The 17,343-nt window shown below is 44.1% G+C and overlaps 1 protein-coding gene across 2 annotated transcripts in view; it reads left to right on the forward strand.

Moving 5' to 3' along the window:
- Positions 1-5,898: 5,898 nt before the first annotated feature.
- Positions 5,899-17,343, forward strand: part of DPYSL4 (dihydropyrimidinase like 4) — a gene marked incomplete at its 5' end in the record, with an annotated part of 36,084 nt that continues 24,639 nt past the window's right edge. Inside the window, 3 exons of one of the 2 annotated variants that reach the window (XM_083364760.1) lie at positions 5,899-6,234; positions 15,570-15,658; positions 16,435-16,619. In XM_083364760.1, coding sequence (XP_083220886.1) covers positions 5,899-6,234; positions 15,570-15,658; positions 16,435-16,619 — 610 coding nt within the window. Of the gene's footprint in view, positions 6,235-10,134; positions 10,174-15,569; positions 15,659-16,434; positions 16,620-17,343 lie in introns of those variants that run through there. The other variant, XM_083364761.1, reaches the window with a different exon arrangement.

The following is a 17,343-nucleotide window of genomic DNA, read 5'->3' on the forward strand; positions in this document are numbered from 1 at the left end:
AATTCAGGGATTTTGGTGACCAGAAGGCAATTTTTTTTTACCCAAATGTAAGATTTCATTAGTCTTAATCAGAGGTCAAAGTTAGTAACTTTAAGACTTGTGGACTTCAACTTCCAGAATTCCTCAGCCAGCCATGGCTGGCTGAGTAATTCTGGGAGTTGAAGTCCACAAGTCTTAAAGTTGCCAACTTTGAAGACCCCTGATCTTATTAAAAGTGAAAAGTAAGTCTGATTCAATTGTATGAAAGTAATAATAACTTTATTGTCACTTTGAATGTACACCAATTGGCATACATCAAAATGAAATTTCATTGCATACAGCTCTCAAAGGGTCACCACCTCTGATATATACTCCTTGTTCGTGTCCCACTCAAATTTCACATTGTCTATTTTAGTCTCTAGGGAGTGAACGATGGCAAACAGGACAGATGGAAATGGGGTTCCATGTGGATTAGCCCTCAAGTTAGCTTGTATTCTGACAACCTCGCCTTCTTTCCTTTTTCTGATGCTGACTCTTCCACCCTTTCCTTAAAGAGGCCTTGCTTCTTTTCACCCCTGGAGTACGCTGCCGCCGCCACCAACTCCTCCAAAAGCCTCTCTCTCTTGCTCTGGGCCTGCCGACAGCCTCATCCAGTTCCTTCGCTCCATAAGCTCCAGGTCCTCTCCTCCTCTGCCTCCTCTGGAAACAGCCCTGATTTGCAATACAATCCTCACTAGGCCAGCAGTCAGATCTTGCTGCTGATAGAACAAATTCAAACAGCGCCAACGACTTTTAACAGTCTCACCAACAGTTCAAAAACAACTAGAAACTCGCCAGGCCAGCAAAGATTGTCGGTCGTATGTCGTATGTTACCTTAGTTCCACCATGTTGCTCAAACACATTAAAATCTTCCTGATCATGTGGCCTACAGCCCTTACTATCCCTCCCAAAACTATTCGCCTTCAAGAGCCAATGCAGCCGCAGCCATTCCAGGCGTCGCCATCTTAGAATAAGTAATACTGTATGTAGGCATCCAATTAAATTGGTGTGTCTCAATCTCAGGAAGTGTGTGGACTTCAAGTTCAATATGCTGGCTGGGCATTTCTGGGAATTGGAAGTTCCTGAGACTGAGAAAGGCTTCCATAAATACCAGGTGAATTGATGTGCTGAGGATTTCAAATGCTGCTATTGGCCTGGTAATGTTGAGCCATATGCGATGCAATGAATGTCTCACAGAACTGAAAACTGGCTCGTATAAATTTCTTCTGCAGACAATTTTGCGTGCTGTCTATATGCTTCATTCAGTTGTCCTATAATTGCCAATTAATCTCTCTTTTTAAAAAACTTTTATATAAACAGGTTTATCTGTATAGGACAGGGAAATGTAAAAAAATAAGTGAAGGTGTATATAAATATGCTAATGTTTACATGCAAATATGCACTGTACATATAAGAATGACTCAGTGAGTGTACTTTTGTTTTCTGCAACTCAGAAGTCTTACATTACATTCACATGTATTTATTATGCGCACGCACATTTATCCATACCAGGGGTCCTCAACCTTGACAACTTTAAGACTTGTGGACTTCAACTCCCAGAATTCTGGGAGTTGAAATCCACAAGTCTTAAAGTTGCTAAGGTTGAGGACCCTTGGTCCACACCCCATATAGAAAAAAAAAATGTAGAGTTACTTCTGTGAGTCTAAAATGATCATTTTTCAATAAACACTTGACTAGAGCTGCACAGCTTACATCAAGTCTTTTCTAATCTCCATTGGAATTGGTGGTGCTTCACCTCCTTGAATTCCAAATCTTTGTCCAATATTGGCTAGGAATTCTCAAAACTGTATTCTCAGAATTTGTATACATCTGGAGACTACCAAACTGGGGACACCTGATTGCTTGTCAGCTCTGAAGTCATCCACAAATTAACCCCCCAAATCCCATGAAATAATCACAATTTAATTCTAGAGAAATATGTCTCTGATGAAACAAGTAGATTATACTAACGTAGCATTGGATTCCAAAGAGGTGGCATCATGGCAAAGTAGCACGCATATGCAGCTTTTTCCAGTCCTAGTTGAAGAATGACACTTTCTCCTCACTTGAACTAGGCACAGGATGCAAAACACTGCCTTTTGCCATATTAAACTACTGTATACCTGAAGCCACGTAAAGGACATCCTGAGGTTCATCTCACCTTTACAAAGATTGATCCAGATTGCTTCAAACTATTATTCTGAAGAAAACAGAAGAAAAACATTTCTTTCCTCCAAAGAACCAATGTTCTTATTTTTCTTTTCTAGAATTGCTTTCCTGATTGTCTCTGCAACCCAGACACAATTTAGTTTTTACATTAGTCTGCCATATGTATTGCAATAATTTCTGAGACTTTTTTTTGCTCTGCTTGTTTATCATATAAACTTTAAGAGGCTACACACACACACCCCTATATATCTGGACACGCAAGAGCCCTCTGTATTCCTTAAAAATAACCTCTCTAAATTGTGGTAAAACTGATACACACAGAGACAAACACACACCTCTTAACATTTATACAGTAAGCAAGCAGAGCAAAAAAAAGGTCTCAGAAATTTGTGTGTGTGTGTATCAGTTTTACCACAATTTACAGCTCTCAGGTTGTTTTTAAGGGAGACAGAGGGCTCTTGCGTGTCCAGACAAATAGGTATACATTTGTAACTGCTTTTTCTATGGTTTAATGGGGACATCGACACTTTGTCTGTACACATCAGAATTCTTGGCGCAAATTTCTAAAATTTGTCTAATTTGGATACAATCCTATGCATGTTTGCCCTAAAATAAATCCCACTGTACTCAGTAAGGCTTATTCCTATGCTTTTTATGTGTGGGTATTAGTTTGTAGCCTTAATAGTTCTGAATATTTCAGATGACAACATAAAACATCCTGTGCTGTTCTAATACACTTTGCTTCTGATATTATATGAGGACCCAGATTATTGGGGGCAATTAAGCTGACTTTGTAATAATGCCGCTTGGGGTGTGTGTGAAAGCCCTAATAAGCAGGCATATACATAGAATGAAGGCTATTGCTAAGCTTGTAAGCCGCCCTGAGTCTTCGGAGAAGGGCGGGATATAAATGGAATTAAAATAAAATAAAATAAAAATAAAATATTAGATGCACCTTATTTGTGCATCATCTATAAAAGTCTAGCACTGACTGTACTTCACTGAGGATGCACAACTAGTATTTGGGAAGTGAAAGGACAAATTACTGACTTCATTGATTGGAACATGCCAATTTATCTACTCAAAGTTTGTGCAATCTTAATGGAGCTATCTTATCATCTGAGTAAATAGGAAGGCCTCGCATGTGCTGAGTCTATTTGAATAGGAATTTAAGAATAAAAAATCCAACTGATATTAAAATTTCCAGCTGTGATAAAGAATGATCTAGAATTCATTTTCTGTCTCAGCACATCTACTGTACATCCCATGAGCTGAGACTATGTCTGAACTTTTTTTACAGATATAATCTTTTAATGACTGATATAACAAAGTAGTTGATGGAGAAATAGAGAAAACGATTTCATATAAGTACCTTTAATTGTAATATCAGATTTTCAGAAAAGCGTTAACAAATGTATCACACTGACAGCGTTGTCGTACATAGCTTGTCTTTTCCTAGATCCAGCAGAAGCATATTTCTGGGTCATTTTTACATCAAGTCTAAACATAAAATCCATGTGAATTGTTGCTTAATTTGTTAGTGGCTGTGCATTATGTATTTTAAACTTATGCCTGTTTTTCAAGCTGTTGAAGGACTGTAGCTGTTATTTAGGAATATTCAGCTCACTAAATACCTTTGTATTACCCCAAGTGCCTTACACAGCTTGTTAACATTACATACCTGTTGTGCAGAAAATGTTATCTGAACTTTTGTGGACAGGTGCCAAATCATCATGTATTAGTAAAATCATTATGAAACTTACAGTTCAAAATGTGTTTCTCAACAGTAATGGATTTAGTTTAGACTCAGGAAATCATACTGTATGTATAGTATTGCTGCATATTAATTGTACATTTACTGTAAATATTTGTATAAAGTAAACTCATCTGGAAATACTTTTTCTCCCTTAGTAAATATGCGATGTTCTAGTGTTATTTTTAAGGTAATCTCGCAATAATCATATCCTCAATACTTAAGTTCTCTGCTAAAAAGATATTGATAAGCCTAAAGTAGGCTCGTATGTACAAAATTTATACATATTTTTGTATTGTGATTCATATGCTATATATCAAAGACTTTCTATTCATTTGTAAAGTACATAATTATTGTAAATATTTAATTAAAAAGTCTTTTAAAACCTATAACTAGTATTTTTCTCTCTACACAGAATAGGAAAAAATCTAAATCAATGCTATCACATGCTGAGTGGCAATTCTTTATTTTTTTAATTATACACATGGGAACAGCTGGACATTTTTGCACATATCAAAAAGCTTTAGATATCTCCAAATTAAGCTTCTGCCATCAGAACCAGTTGTTACCGCCTTTTGCACCAGCTGAAGTATCTTCAATGGCAGCCCCATTGCAATGTACACCACATTGCAATAGTCCAATTAAAAGGTGACCAGAGCATGAGTGATCATGAGTAGGGCCCCTTCATCCAGGAACAGGCACAATTGGTAGACAAAACAGAGTTGTACAAAGCTCCTCCTGTCCATAATTGCCACCTGCTCACATAGCATGTGTCCAGAATCCAGGAGAATCCCCAGATTGTACACAGGGTCTGTTTGGGGCAGTGCAACCCCACCCAGCACCAGAAACGGTGACATCCTAAAATCAGAGCGCTCCAAAACCCAAAGCTATAAATTTATCCTAGGATTCTGTTGAAGCTTGTTGTTTCCCATCTAGACCCTCACAGCCTCCCAATACCAAGCTAGGATGTCCACAGCATCATTTAATTCACCAGGGCAGATGATACCTCACCCCATGGTGACAGGTGAGCTCACCCAGCAGTTTCATGTAGATGTTAAATAGGAGAGGGATTACCCCTAAGCACAAAAATGTTGAAAGTATGCTAAGCACATTGATTTGTGCTTTAAATTGTAAGCTGCCCTGAGTCTTCGGAGAAGGGCGGGATATAAATGGGATTAAAATAAATAAAATAAAATAATTACAATTTCTGTTTTACTAGTTTTTTCTGTAGAAAATTTGAATAAAAATTAAGGGAAAACAGAACAGAAAAAGAGGACTTAGCAAAGAAGCCCGTATTTATTAACACAGGTATTTATTTCAAATTTGGAGGTTTTAGAACAATAAAATTGAGGTTTATCAAAGTTTACAGACTTAAGAATATGCAGTGTTTAGCAAGCCAATGTAGTCAGAACGTTTTGACAAAAGAATATTTCGGGTTTTTTTTTACACGTCCTTGGGTGACGTTTTTAGGACAAAAGCAACTGGGAATCTATTTTATCGCTGTTTTAACAGTTACTCTAGTATTCTAGTCATAATAGTTTAATAGCTCTGACTACATTTTAGAAGCCTTTTCTTTTCTCCGAGATCATCCGAGATCCAGCAACCGCCAAGTGGAGTTGAATCAACCCCACCCAAGAGGAAAAGCGGCATAACTGACAGCAATGGAAATTCTCCCCGTAGGGGGGCTTCCGCCGAGATGTCCTTCTGATGAACTTCTCTGACGCGTCTGTTTCAGCACCATACATCTTGGACAGCTCCCTGCCAGCCCGGCTCCAGCTTTAAAGCTGGAGGCTTTACATACTAGCAGCCTAAGAAATGGCCTCGCTGATTCGTTAGGAAAAGTCAAGCTGAACCCCTTGCTTTTTTTTTTCTGTGTCCCTCCCTTCGCTAAATCTTCAGCTTCAGTTCATTTCCCGGCACCGGTAGCCTCAAGAGGGTGGCCTGCTTCCCAGGCAGTCATGGCAGAGCGAAGAGAGGAGCAGCAGCCGGAGAAGAAAGAGGAAGACCTGCCCGATTACTTCGCGTCACTGGGCGCCGGGAGCCCCAAGCCCAGGCAGAAATACGGAGGCATGTTTTGCAACGTAGAGGGCGCCTTCGAAAACAAAACCCTGAACTTTGCTTCTTTCCGTTGTGAGAAAAGGAAAGAGAGTCGGAAGCTTCACCCAGAAGACTCCAGCCAGCAGCCCGGCGAGTCGGAAGGGAAGATTGAAACCAGCAGCGGGACAACTTCGGTGCCAGAGCCGGGTCCGCCTTCACCTGGGGTGAGGGAGCAGCCGCCTACCGGTGGCCATCAGGTAAGGGAGAAGACGCGGGTGGGTGGGTGGGTGGGGGCCCGCGATAGTCGTCGCGGGAAGAAGTGATCTTTTGGGATTTCCCATTAACTTCATACGCCACTCCCCATCCCATCCTCGGCTTGGCCCCTCTTTTTCGGGAATGTATTTAATGGCAGAACATTTGAAACGTGTCTTTAAACGTAGGAAGAAAAAAACAACCCATCGCTTTAAAGTTTAAACCAGGGATCTTCAAACTTGGCCCTTTTAGGACTTCTGGACTTCAAACTCCCAGAATTCCTCGGCCACATGCCTGGCTGAGGAATCCTGGGAGTTGAAGTCCACAACTCATAAAAGGGCCAAGTTTGAAGACCCCTGGTTTAAACCAAGGTTGCAATTTGCGTCAGGTGTGCGTCTGCCCGCGAAGTAGAGCCCCCACCAAGGGGCTAGGGAGAAAGCGGGTCTTGTCCAATAGTAGCCGCACTATGTCAGCTCCACTTCTTAAAAAAACAAGAGTTCGGTTTTAAATTACAAGCCGTTATCTTTTCCTTTTACTCTTACCATTGCAAGGGGGAAGTGGGCAGCCTTCAAAAAAAACAGGGCAGAGGCGAGGCGGCGGTTGAGTTTGCAGCCGCTATTGCCTCTTTAAACGGCTGGGGTAGGTTTCACCAGTGTTCACGGCGCGCGTGGCTTTTGCTCTCGCAACCCTCTCGCTCCCGGCGGTGGGACTTTGGGGTTTTCACCTACTACAGCTCCGCAGAAAAGGCTGAAATAAGATTCAGTCACGTGCTAGTTTTGCAAGGCAAACCTATAGGAGCGGAGCGAATTTTGACTTCTTAACCCAGGGGTCTTCAAACTTGGCCCTTTTATGACTTGTGGACTTCAACTCCCAGAATTCCTCAGCCAGCTTTGCTGGCTGAGGAATTCTGGGAGTTGAAGTCCACAAGTCATAAAAGGGCCAAGTTTGAAGACCCCTGTCTTAACCTTTCCAAAGCAGTGTGCTCTTTTCCTCACCCTCCACCTCTCTGCGCTCAGACATCCAATCGCTGTGGTTTCGGGTGTTTGAAACTCAATGGGCGCTGGGCGGCCGATTGGTTGGTTTTACCGAGAATCCGCGGCTGCTCAGGGATGGATGGGGAATAGTAAATCGCATTAAACCTAGAGAGATTTATTTCTAGCCGATAAGCATACGGCTGCAGCGTAAGGTGGCGTTTATAAAAGTTGCGGGTTGAGTCGTCGCATTTATTCCCACTAAAGCCGATACTGGCGCTCTCGGAGCTTGTTTTCTTGCAGACGTTTCATTACCCAAGCTAGGTTAACACCCTCAGTTACTGATAGCTGATAAGTTTTAAACGGGAAGAGAATAGGCGCGACCCGCGCACCCCTTCGACTTTAGCAATGCGTTTAGCTGGCCGCCTGAATTAGCATTTCTGGCTTTGTGCAGTCCGCCCAGCCTTCAATTAATCGAACCGGTTACGTTTATCAAAGCCCCCAAGCCATCACCAGCACAAATAACCAAGCTTAACACTACTCAAGCGAAATAGGCCAGGCAAAAACACCTATTTTGTCTGAAGCTTTCCATAAAGGTAAACTGTGACGAGAAACAAAAATGACATTTCCCCCCCCCCCGCGCGCTTTTCAATGGCTACTTGAATGCAAAGAAAACTTGGCCGAAGGTGGAAGGGGGGGCTGAGTAAGGGGAGCGAAGAAACCTTTCTGTCATCCTGATTTATGGCAGTTAATAAAAGGACGGGCCACATGATACGGTGAAAAGGAGGAGGAGGGACCAGAGCATTTTCTCACTTAGGCGTAAGGGGGTTTAGGCGTAAGCATTTTCTCACTTAGAACAAGGGGGTTTAAAAGCAACCAAGAATCGTTTATAGAAATGCAAATTCCACGAGGCTGCATATATTCATTATGGGATCAGTATTCATGGACAAAGATCCACTCGATCAGAAACATAAATAGGTATCCTATCTCTGCGTGTATACGCCGACATTTGGGAGAGGACGAGTGTTGTCCATCGGTGGAGGGGGAATTAGAGAAAATGACATTCCCCAAAACGAGGTGGCCGTTATTCCACCGAAACTGAAATGAATGCATTCCCCTATATCAGTGGTAGGCAACCTGGGCTCTTTTATGACTCCCAGGAATTCTGGGAGTTGAAGTCCACGAGCCAAGGTTGCCTAACCCTGCCCTATATGAGCGGAATCTAGAATAAACTCTCCTGGGTAAACCTAATCACCAATCAGATCGATACTGGAATAGTATCTGGGGAACAAATTGTAAAGAGGCCACCCTGACTTGACAACAAAGAACACGTGTCGGGGGGGGGGAAGACGACCTTCCCAGATTTTCACAGGGGACTGTTGCTAATGCTCAGGAAGAGAAAATGGGGACTCGGCTAATTAATTGCCCCTTGCAGCTAGCTCTATTTTTCAATAAGTATTGTCTTAAAAGATGCACTCCTAGACGGTTGGACAAAGGCATCTCACGAAATAAAGCGGGGGGGGATCGCTTTCCATCATCGTGCGGCCCCTTCTTACAGCTCGCTCTATTTTTAAACAAGCATCGCCTTAAAAGATACACCCCCCCCAAGTCAGTTAGGCAAACAAATCTCAGGAAATAAAAGCGGGAGGTCGCTTTCCAGAAGCAAGGCGTAAACCAGTGTGTTTCAACCCTAGCAACTTTTAAGTTATGTGGACTTCAACTCCCAGAATTCCCCAGCCAGCTATGCTATGCTGGCTGGGGAATTCTGGGAGCTGAAGTCCGCACATCTTAAAAAGTTGCGAGGGTTGAAAAACACTGGCCTAAACAATCAAACGAAATCAAAGAGATACAGCTTCCAAGGGGAGGAGGAAAAAAAAAAAGATCGATTTTCGGGACTCAAGGTCTGAAACGGGGCGGCGGGGAAAGAGAGCATCCCGTCCCCAAAGCGGTGCTCTTCCACGCCTAAGCAAGCCGGGGACCCCATTTCCTCCTCCCCCTCACCCCCCACCACCACCACCACCGCCTAAGTCCCCGGGCCACCCAGGGCCTTCCCGCCGGCAGCCCAGCACCTGCAGCGGCTGGGCCACGTGTTCTTTGTTGTCAAGCCAGGGTCGGCCCAGAACAGGGGTAGGCAACCTCGGCTCTTTTATGACTCATGGACTTCAACTCCCAGAATTCCTGAGCCAGCTGGCTCAGGAATTCTGGGAGTTGAAGTCCATGAGTCATAAAAGAGCCGAGGTTGCCTACCCCTGGCCCAGAACCTTTGTTGGGCAGGGAAGGAGCCGCGTCTGCGCGCAGCCTACCCGGGAGGGAGGCCCCAAACGGAGCTGCCTGCCCGTCTGGGACTGAGGAGGAGGAGGAGGAGGGCTGTCTGCAGTTTAGCGAAGGCGCGAAGGCGGAATGCTTAATCGGGCAGCTGCTCCGAGAGGCTGAGGGACGGCAGAGGCAACGGGGGGGGGAGGGGGAGAGACGCCGCGTCGCCGCTCGCGCTCCTCACTCTTTCCCCCCCTCCCCCTCCGCGCGCTCGCCCTCCCCGCTCTTTCCTCCCCCTCCGCGCGCTCGCCCTCCCCGCTCTTTCCTCCCCCTCCGCGCGCTCGCCCTCCCCGCTCTTTCCTCCCCCTCCGCGCGCTCGCCCTCCCCGCTCTTCCCCCCCTCCCCCTCCGCGCGCTCGCCCTCCCCGCTCTTTCCTCCCCCTCCCCCTCTTCCCCCTCGCCAGAACAATCCGCCAGCCAGGGAGGCCCGCGTAAACGCACGCGCGCGCGCGCAAACGTGCTTCTCCACGCGCCAGCCGCCGCCGCTCCACGCGCGCGCCTGCTGCTGCCGCCGCCGCCGCCGCCGCTTCGCCTCCTCTCGCCTGAAGTGAGAGAGACGGCCGCTTTTGCTTTCGCCGCCGCCGCCGCCTTTCCCACGCCGTAGGCGCGGCCTGCGGGGAAGATGTCCTACCCAGGCAAGAAGAACATCCCTCGGATCGCGGTGAGGGCGCCTCAGGCGTCTTTTGAGCTCCTCGGGCGGGCGGGCGGGGCTGGGGGAGGGCGAAGGAGGTCGGCTCGGTTCGGTCCCACCTCGGGGTTGGCCCGTCCCTGGCGGGGGAATGAGGAGAAAAGCTCCCCGAAGTCGGACGGAGAGGGGCTTCTCTGGCTTCCGAGAGACCCCTCCCCCTCCCGCTCGAGGGCGCCAGCTGGGGAGGGGGCTCGGTTTGCCGCCCGAGGGCCCGGTGGGGGACGAGGGACGGCGCGGGGTGGTTTGGTTTCGTGGCGCCGAGCGGAGGCTTCGCTCCTAGCCGGGGCCAGCGGGCCGGGGCAGGGGAAGAGAGCGGAGCGGAGAGCGAGGATCATCCCGCCCAGGGCTTGAAGTGGGGAGCGTTTGCCCGGCCACCCACATGCGGGGGTGTCCCAGAAAGCCCCGGGCTGCCAGGCCTTTGGTGGTCCCGCGGCGAGCGCTAGCGAAAACTCTTGGAAAAGCGGGTCGGCCTCCGTGGCTGGAGACTCGGGCTTTGCTCGGCCGCGACTGGATGATCGGACGGAAGAGTCGCGCCTGGCGGATTCCTCGGAGGAGCCCGGCGGGCTTGGAAGGGCCGGTTAAAATTGGGAGCGAAGAAGGCGAGTCCCAGGATCAGCTTGGCAAAAGCCGAGGGTTTTGTCTTAACCAGCTTTCCGGGACTGGAAGCCGCTGTAGGTGCTGGGCTGGCCGGTGGGGGTGGGGGGTGGGTGGGTGGGCGAGAGAGGAGGAGGCGGCGGGAAGGCCCTGGGTACCCCGGGACCTTGGAGGGTCCCCGGCTTGCTCAGGCCTGGAAGAGCACCGCGTTTGGGACGGGATATTCCTCCTCTCTCCCCCGCCGCCCTCTTTTCAAATCTGAATTTCAGATCTCGGCCTGAAAGTCGACCTTTTTTTTCCCCCTTGCAGGGGTCGGCAACCTCGGCTCTTTTATGACTCGTGGACTTCAACTCCCAGAATTCCTGAGCCAGCTATGCTGGCTCAGGAATTCTGGGAGTTGAAGTCCACGAGTCATAAAAGAGCCGAGGTTGCCGACCCCTGCCCCTTGGAAGCTGTATCCCCTTGATTTGGTCGGATTTCTATTGCTGAGACGTCCGTTTACGGGAAGCGGCCTCCTCCCGCTTTTTTATTTATTTCAGGAGATGCCTTTGCCCAACTGTCTAGAAAATGGACCTTTTTAAGACAATAAAAAGGCTGTCGCCCAGGGCTGCCTCGTGAGTCTGGAAAGCTGGGAAGACAAACCCCTCTGGTCCTGGTAACCGACCCAGATTGGGGATGCTGCCGGTGAAAGATCTTCAGATTGTTGGGTAGACGAAACTCGAAGGAAGGAGGGATGGTATTCTTTCAAAACATCCCCCCCCTTGTCACTGATTCCCAGTCTTTGAAGTGTGTGTGTGTGTGTGTGTGTGTTTCCCTGTCAGCCGTTTAAACCCGCAGCTGCAGCTGACACACACACACACACACACACACTTAGAACGATTGCAGAATTCTGAAAGCTTTAAGCCAAGGTTACAAAGGGAAGATGAAGAAGAAGTTTTAAGATACGCAAATCAAGCCAAGTTATTAAGCTGACGTTCAGAACAGATAATCGTTACAGTGTGTTGATGCATCTCCTTTAAAAGTCTCAAATTTCTTCACTCAACAGGGTGGGTAGAGTTGAGTGTTGAAGTCACCCTATCTAAGCTGTGAATATGGAAACAATAATGGGAAGGTGTAACAAAACAAGGGGGGGTTATGGAAATGTGAGTTATGCTTGTCTGATGAAGCTATCGCATTTGGAGTCTTAATTTGCTGTTTTGTCGGGTGTAGTTCCCACTATAATCCTGAACCTTAGAAGGACTCAAACCAGCTTCAGTTGGAGAGTCTTCAAAATCACTTTTGCTGATTATAAGATGACTCTCTGGTTGAATCAGTTATTTCAGACTCTTTATTTGTCTATATATCTGTATTTATGCAATCTATTGTGCTGGATTTCTATAGTACAGGGTAGTGTAATTGAGTTGAGTGTAGATTTATAAGTAGATATGCACTGAGTTATCATGCTCCTTTAGCACAAAAGGGTCCAGGTGTAACATTAGGGTATAGTGTCAGAAGGAATCAGTGTTTTAGTGGCTGTTATCAGGGATTCAATTTTAGTGCATCCTATATTTCTTCTGGGCCCACTCTTTCTTCATCAGTGGGAGGAGCAAAAATAATCACTTGCACCACTGTACATCTGCATAGTTATATTTATGGAACACAGTTATATAATACTTATGGTTACCTTAATATTAATAGTTTGTATACATTTTTCCCCCTCAGGCTGAACTCCTCTTCCAGGTTTAGGAGTGATCTTAATTAAACTTGGTGTAATTACTTCTGATGCCACATATAAAAGAACCTGATATTAATAGCACTATTCAATATACTTTAGATTCTTTCCCTATATTTTGCTAAAAGCTGCTAATTTGTGGACCACTGCTGGCTATTTAAAGATGTGTAGGAAAGGATATGCCCAAATTCACATACGCTAAATTATGTTTGAATTCAATGAAAATGCAGAGTTATTAATAGACCTCCTCCTGAAGTAACATGTAATCTACCAATCAGGGTTTACAGGATTCTGAATGGAAACAGTGAGTCCATGGCAATGTTAGAACAGTTCTCAAAGCTTCTTGGCTTATTCCTTTGGAAGCCAAAGAGGGTTTATAATAATAATAATAAGTAAGTTGGAAGGGATCTTGGAGGTCATCTAGTCCGACCCCCTGCTCAGGCAGGAAACCCTATACCATTTCAGGCATATTGCTGTCCAGTCTCCTCTTTAAGACTTCCAGCGTTGGAGCATTCGCCACTTCTGGAGGCAGGTTGTTCCACTGGTTAATTGTTCTAACTGTCAGGAAGTTTCTCCTTAGTTCCTTAGTTCTAGGTTTGATAAGGGATAATCAGCTCCCAACACCTCACCCTCGTTAAAACCATTGGTCTCATCTTTTCTGGATGAACCTAACCATTATTTTGGATCCTGGCCAATATATTTGATTATATTCTAATGCCATTAAGGTTTATAGAGATGAGACTTAAGTATGCACTATCATGATTTATTTATGCATTATCACTTTATTCTTGGCTGATGAACAATTGTTTTTCTAATAGCCTTATAACTGATAAACACTTAAAATGCCTTAATGGAAGAAAGAGGTTACACATTCTGCATGCCCTTTCCATTGTAGCTCTCCATCTGATGTTAAATAACATGACTAAATCTCTGCATTGATTCTTTTCTTTGATAGTATTCCACTGTTTGTCTTCAGCAAAAATACTGCTTTAAGGGTATAGGAGATTTTTCATGAGTAAGCATTTGACTAAAGGGTCTCTTGATCCCAACTGATGTAGGGGTTCTTTAAAAAGGGTTCTTTGTTTAGCACTGTATGAGCCAGACCAAACCAGCTCTGGAAATCTGATTTGAAAAGAAGCTAGGTAAATACAGGTTGTCTCAGGGCATCCGTTTTTCCCTGGTTATAATTCAAACAGAATAATTGCTCAGGTAAGAGGCTCGCTGCTCATGACTCACAAAGGGAGAGTAATGAAAGGTAATCACTAAAGATTTTGTTTGTAACTCTCAAATTATGGTTTCAAAATATACATGTGAAGCAATTTTTCACTCCTATCACAATCGCGTGGGTATGTATGAAAACTCTGAATAGAGGGAAGGAGCTCAGTGTAGTTCTTAGAGTGCAACTGAACTCCTGTAGGCCTAATTTTAACCAGCGTGAAAGGAAAGCATCCAGGCCTTCCAAATCCAGCGTTTCAGATGTGTCAGAGCAGGCATGGTCAAACACATGCAGCCGGTGCAGGCCACGCCCACCCCGGCTCCACAAGGGCAAGAAACATCCCAATACTTCAGGATGTGGCCCGCGACGCAATCGGGCTTGACACCCCTGTGCTGGACCATGGGTGTCCAACCGTTCGGCTCACCTGGGCAGCAACGAGTGAAGAGAAATTGTTTTGAGCCTCATATAAAATATGTAATGCAGTTAATGTATATATATATATATATATATAACAAACTTCCTTTTAGTTTTTATATTTTTATTACATTCTTGTGCTGCATTACTGGTTGTCCAGGGCCACATGATGCCCATGGACCACAGGATCAATGAACCTATGTTAGACCTCATCTTCAATGATTAGGTTAGAGGCAAAGGAAGCTTTTAGACTATTATACCTTGAAGAAAATGCCAGTGCTTATTATTTACCTTCCACACTTACATTTTTGGGTGAGCCTGCATTTAGGGACCTAAGCCCCATATGATGACTACGAGACTGAATATGACTAGCTTATATCCATCTCAGTTTAACAAAGAAGCCAGCACTGACTGATTATGTCCAATTAAGTCAGTATCAACTCTTAAGTGATCACAGGCTGTTTTTTTCTGAGACAAAGGCAAACATACATGAATCTTTAGAAGTATCTTTGCAATAAAATTTCAAGTCACAAGACAATTTTAGCCATACATTTCTGGGTGTGATAAAAATGGAGTTGTTTTAAAAATAAAAAATTTTTTGTATTGCTTTCTTTCTTGCTTAATGTTTAGCATTGTTTTGTCTTATTAAACAATATTCTATTTCTTTGGTGGAAGGGATGTTCTTTTAGAGATTAGGACTGCCTGTGTCTGTCTGTATATCAGTTCATATCTTGGTTGATAAGTGAAGCTTGCAGAAGCTTCACAAATTGTCAGCAGTCTTCTGTCCCAAGCTGTCACTGCTGAAAAGATCCTGGAATTTCCATGTGCTCATTGAAACAGAGAACACAGAAAGTATGGCATTTAAACATTTTTTTTTATCTAAGAAAGAACATCAGATGAAAGGGGAAAAAAGTAGTCATTTTAGTGAGGAAAGGGAAAGAAAAAAAGTTCCCACTTTTTGACCCCTTTTCGTAGCTATGTCACAGCCTGCGTTGGTGTGAGTCTCATTGTGTTGGACACAGCATTTGAAGTGATAGGGAGGCCTGGAGAGAGAGAAGAAACAAAGGCTTTTTATGAGAAAACAATCAACCCCTCCTTATATCCAAGGCTTTCCATTTTTATTAAGAGTTGCCTGGCCTCCATCATAGCGTAAAAAAGAAATGTTATTGACCAGACTGATGGGACAATCCTTAACATTCATAAATGAACATTTTTTTTCAAATTATAACTGGCCAAATCACAATGACAAGGGTGCACAAATTGGTTTCGTCAATGTATGTTTTATTTAAATGCATGTTTCAACATTTGAAGATTGCGTCTGTATCGCAATCTATCCTCTACATGCATCGGGTTTCTCATTGTGTACCTAAGGTGGCCTTTGAATGAAACATCTGTAGTTACCGTGGAAATGTTTTGTTTGTTTACTTCAATTAGACTGACCGGTTGCTCATCAAAGGAGGAAAGATTGTCAATGATGATCAATCATTTTATGCAGATATCTTTGTGGAAGATGGTTTGATTAAGTAAGTTGGTGATTTGATTACATATTTTTGCTTTAAAAAGTTATATAATGCACAGCATACAGTTGCATGCTTTAAGCCTGTGTTGATATTTTTATATGAAAATAATACATGCAGAACTATTGCCTATATCAGCTTTCCCAAACCATCACTCCCATTGGTCCGACTGGCAAGAATCCTAAGAGTTAATAGTCCAAATATATGTTGAAGACAGCTAGTAGATATTTGCATATGGGGAACTCTAGATCAAAATTAATTTTAAGGTACTTTATTTTGAATAAATTAGTTTATAGTTTATATTACAAGTATACATCACTTGAACATGAAACCGTACGTTTACATTTTATCTGTATAGAGTGATTTTGACCTGATGTTCCACATTCCCCACTATTTTCTACCATATCTATATGTAAACTAAAGTTTAGAAAAGCAACATATTGACCTCAAAAAAATATACTGTATATCTTTGATGGAAATGTATGTTCAAGGTGTCACTTTTTTTCTCTTTCTCTATGTAGAGCTGTATAACTGTGAATGTGAGACGTTTCTATGTTAAAAGTGTCTGTTAATCATAAAAAAAGATAACTAAACGGAACACTGAATATAATACTGAATTAAACCCCAGTTTTTCATTGCATTTAGTGGAACAATTCATTATTAGCTTGTTCCATCAATTTCAGCACATTTCAGTTATGCTGAATATCACAACTGCATGTCTTTTAAAGTCTTGCTTCCCTTGAATGAAATTATTAAAGTGTAGGTTTTAATGTCATTTTCAGGCAAATTGGAGAAAACCTGATAGTTCCTGGAGGTGTGAAAACAATTGATGCTTATGGCCAGTTAGTTATGCCAGGTGGAATAGATGTCCACACTAGATTACAGATGCCTTTGATGGGAATGACCTCTGCTGATGACTTTTACCAAGGCACAAAAGCAGCTCTTGCGGGAGGAACCACCATGATACGTATGTAGTCATTTTGTCATCTACTTGTCCTGCTCCAGATGGAACAATTAACAGAGTAGCAAATTTGCAGCTGGTTTAGTGATGGGGTTGTAATTCATACAACCAAGAAGACAGCTACAGTGCTAGACTGAGCAGTCATATCAAACTTGCACAAGAAAGGTAGGAAAGGTGAGGTAGAGTGACTCAGAGCCAGGCAGCATACAAGTTGAATAAATGGTTATTGTATCAGGGCCAAGGTGCAATGTCGGTGGTGCCAATGGATCGAAGCAGATTTTAGAAGTCTACAGCTAGAGGTTCACAGTGTCTGGTTCAGAGTTGTAGCCACAAAAGGTAGAGGGCAGCTTTAGGAAGGAAGAAGCCAACAACATGCAGGTTTGGGAAAAATCGCGTACGGCAATGACATAAAACAAAAGTTGTCCCTGTCAATCCCAGAATTCAGACACCACAGATTGGTTCAAGTCATCAATGCTGGAAACTGAGAACAAAAGAAGGAGTTGGGAATACAAGTCTGATGTTGGAAGGCTGCTTCTGGCAAAAAGCAACCAAGCTATTCCGAAGTAGCCCTAGCAGCATCTCAGGGGGAAACTCCTTGGTTCCTAAGTAGCAGCGCAGATCTGTCCTTCAAAACTACCAGTGTGTTCTAAGACTAGGCAACCTGCCAAATTCTGCATCTCTCCTCACCTGCTCTTGCTCATTGTCTCCTTGATCAGCCCTAGCCCTTAAG

This window comes from Vipera ursinii, assembly GCF_947247035.1.
Source record: "Vipera ursinii genome assembly, chromosome: 5".
Taxonomy (NCBI): Eukaryota; Metazoa; Chordata; class Lepidosauria; order Squamata; family Viperidae; genus Vipera; species Vipera ursinii.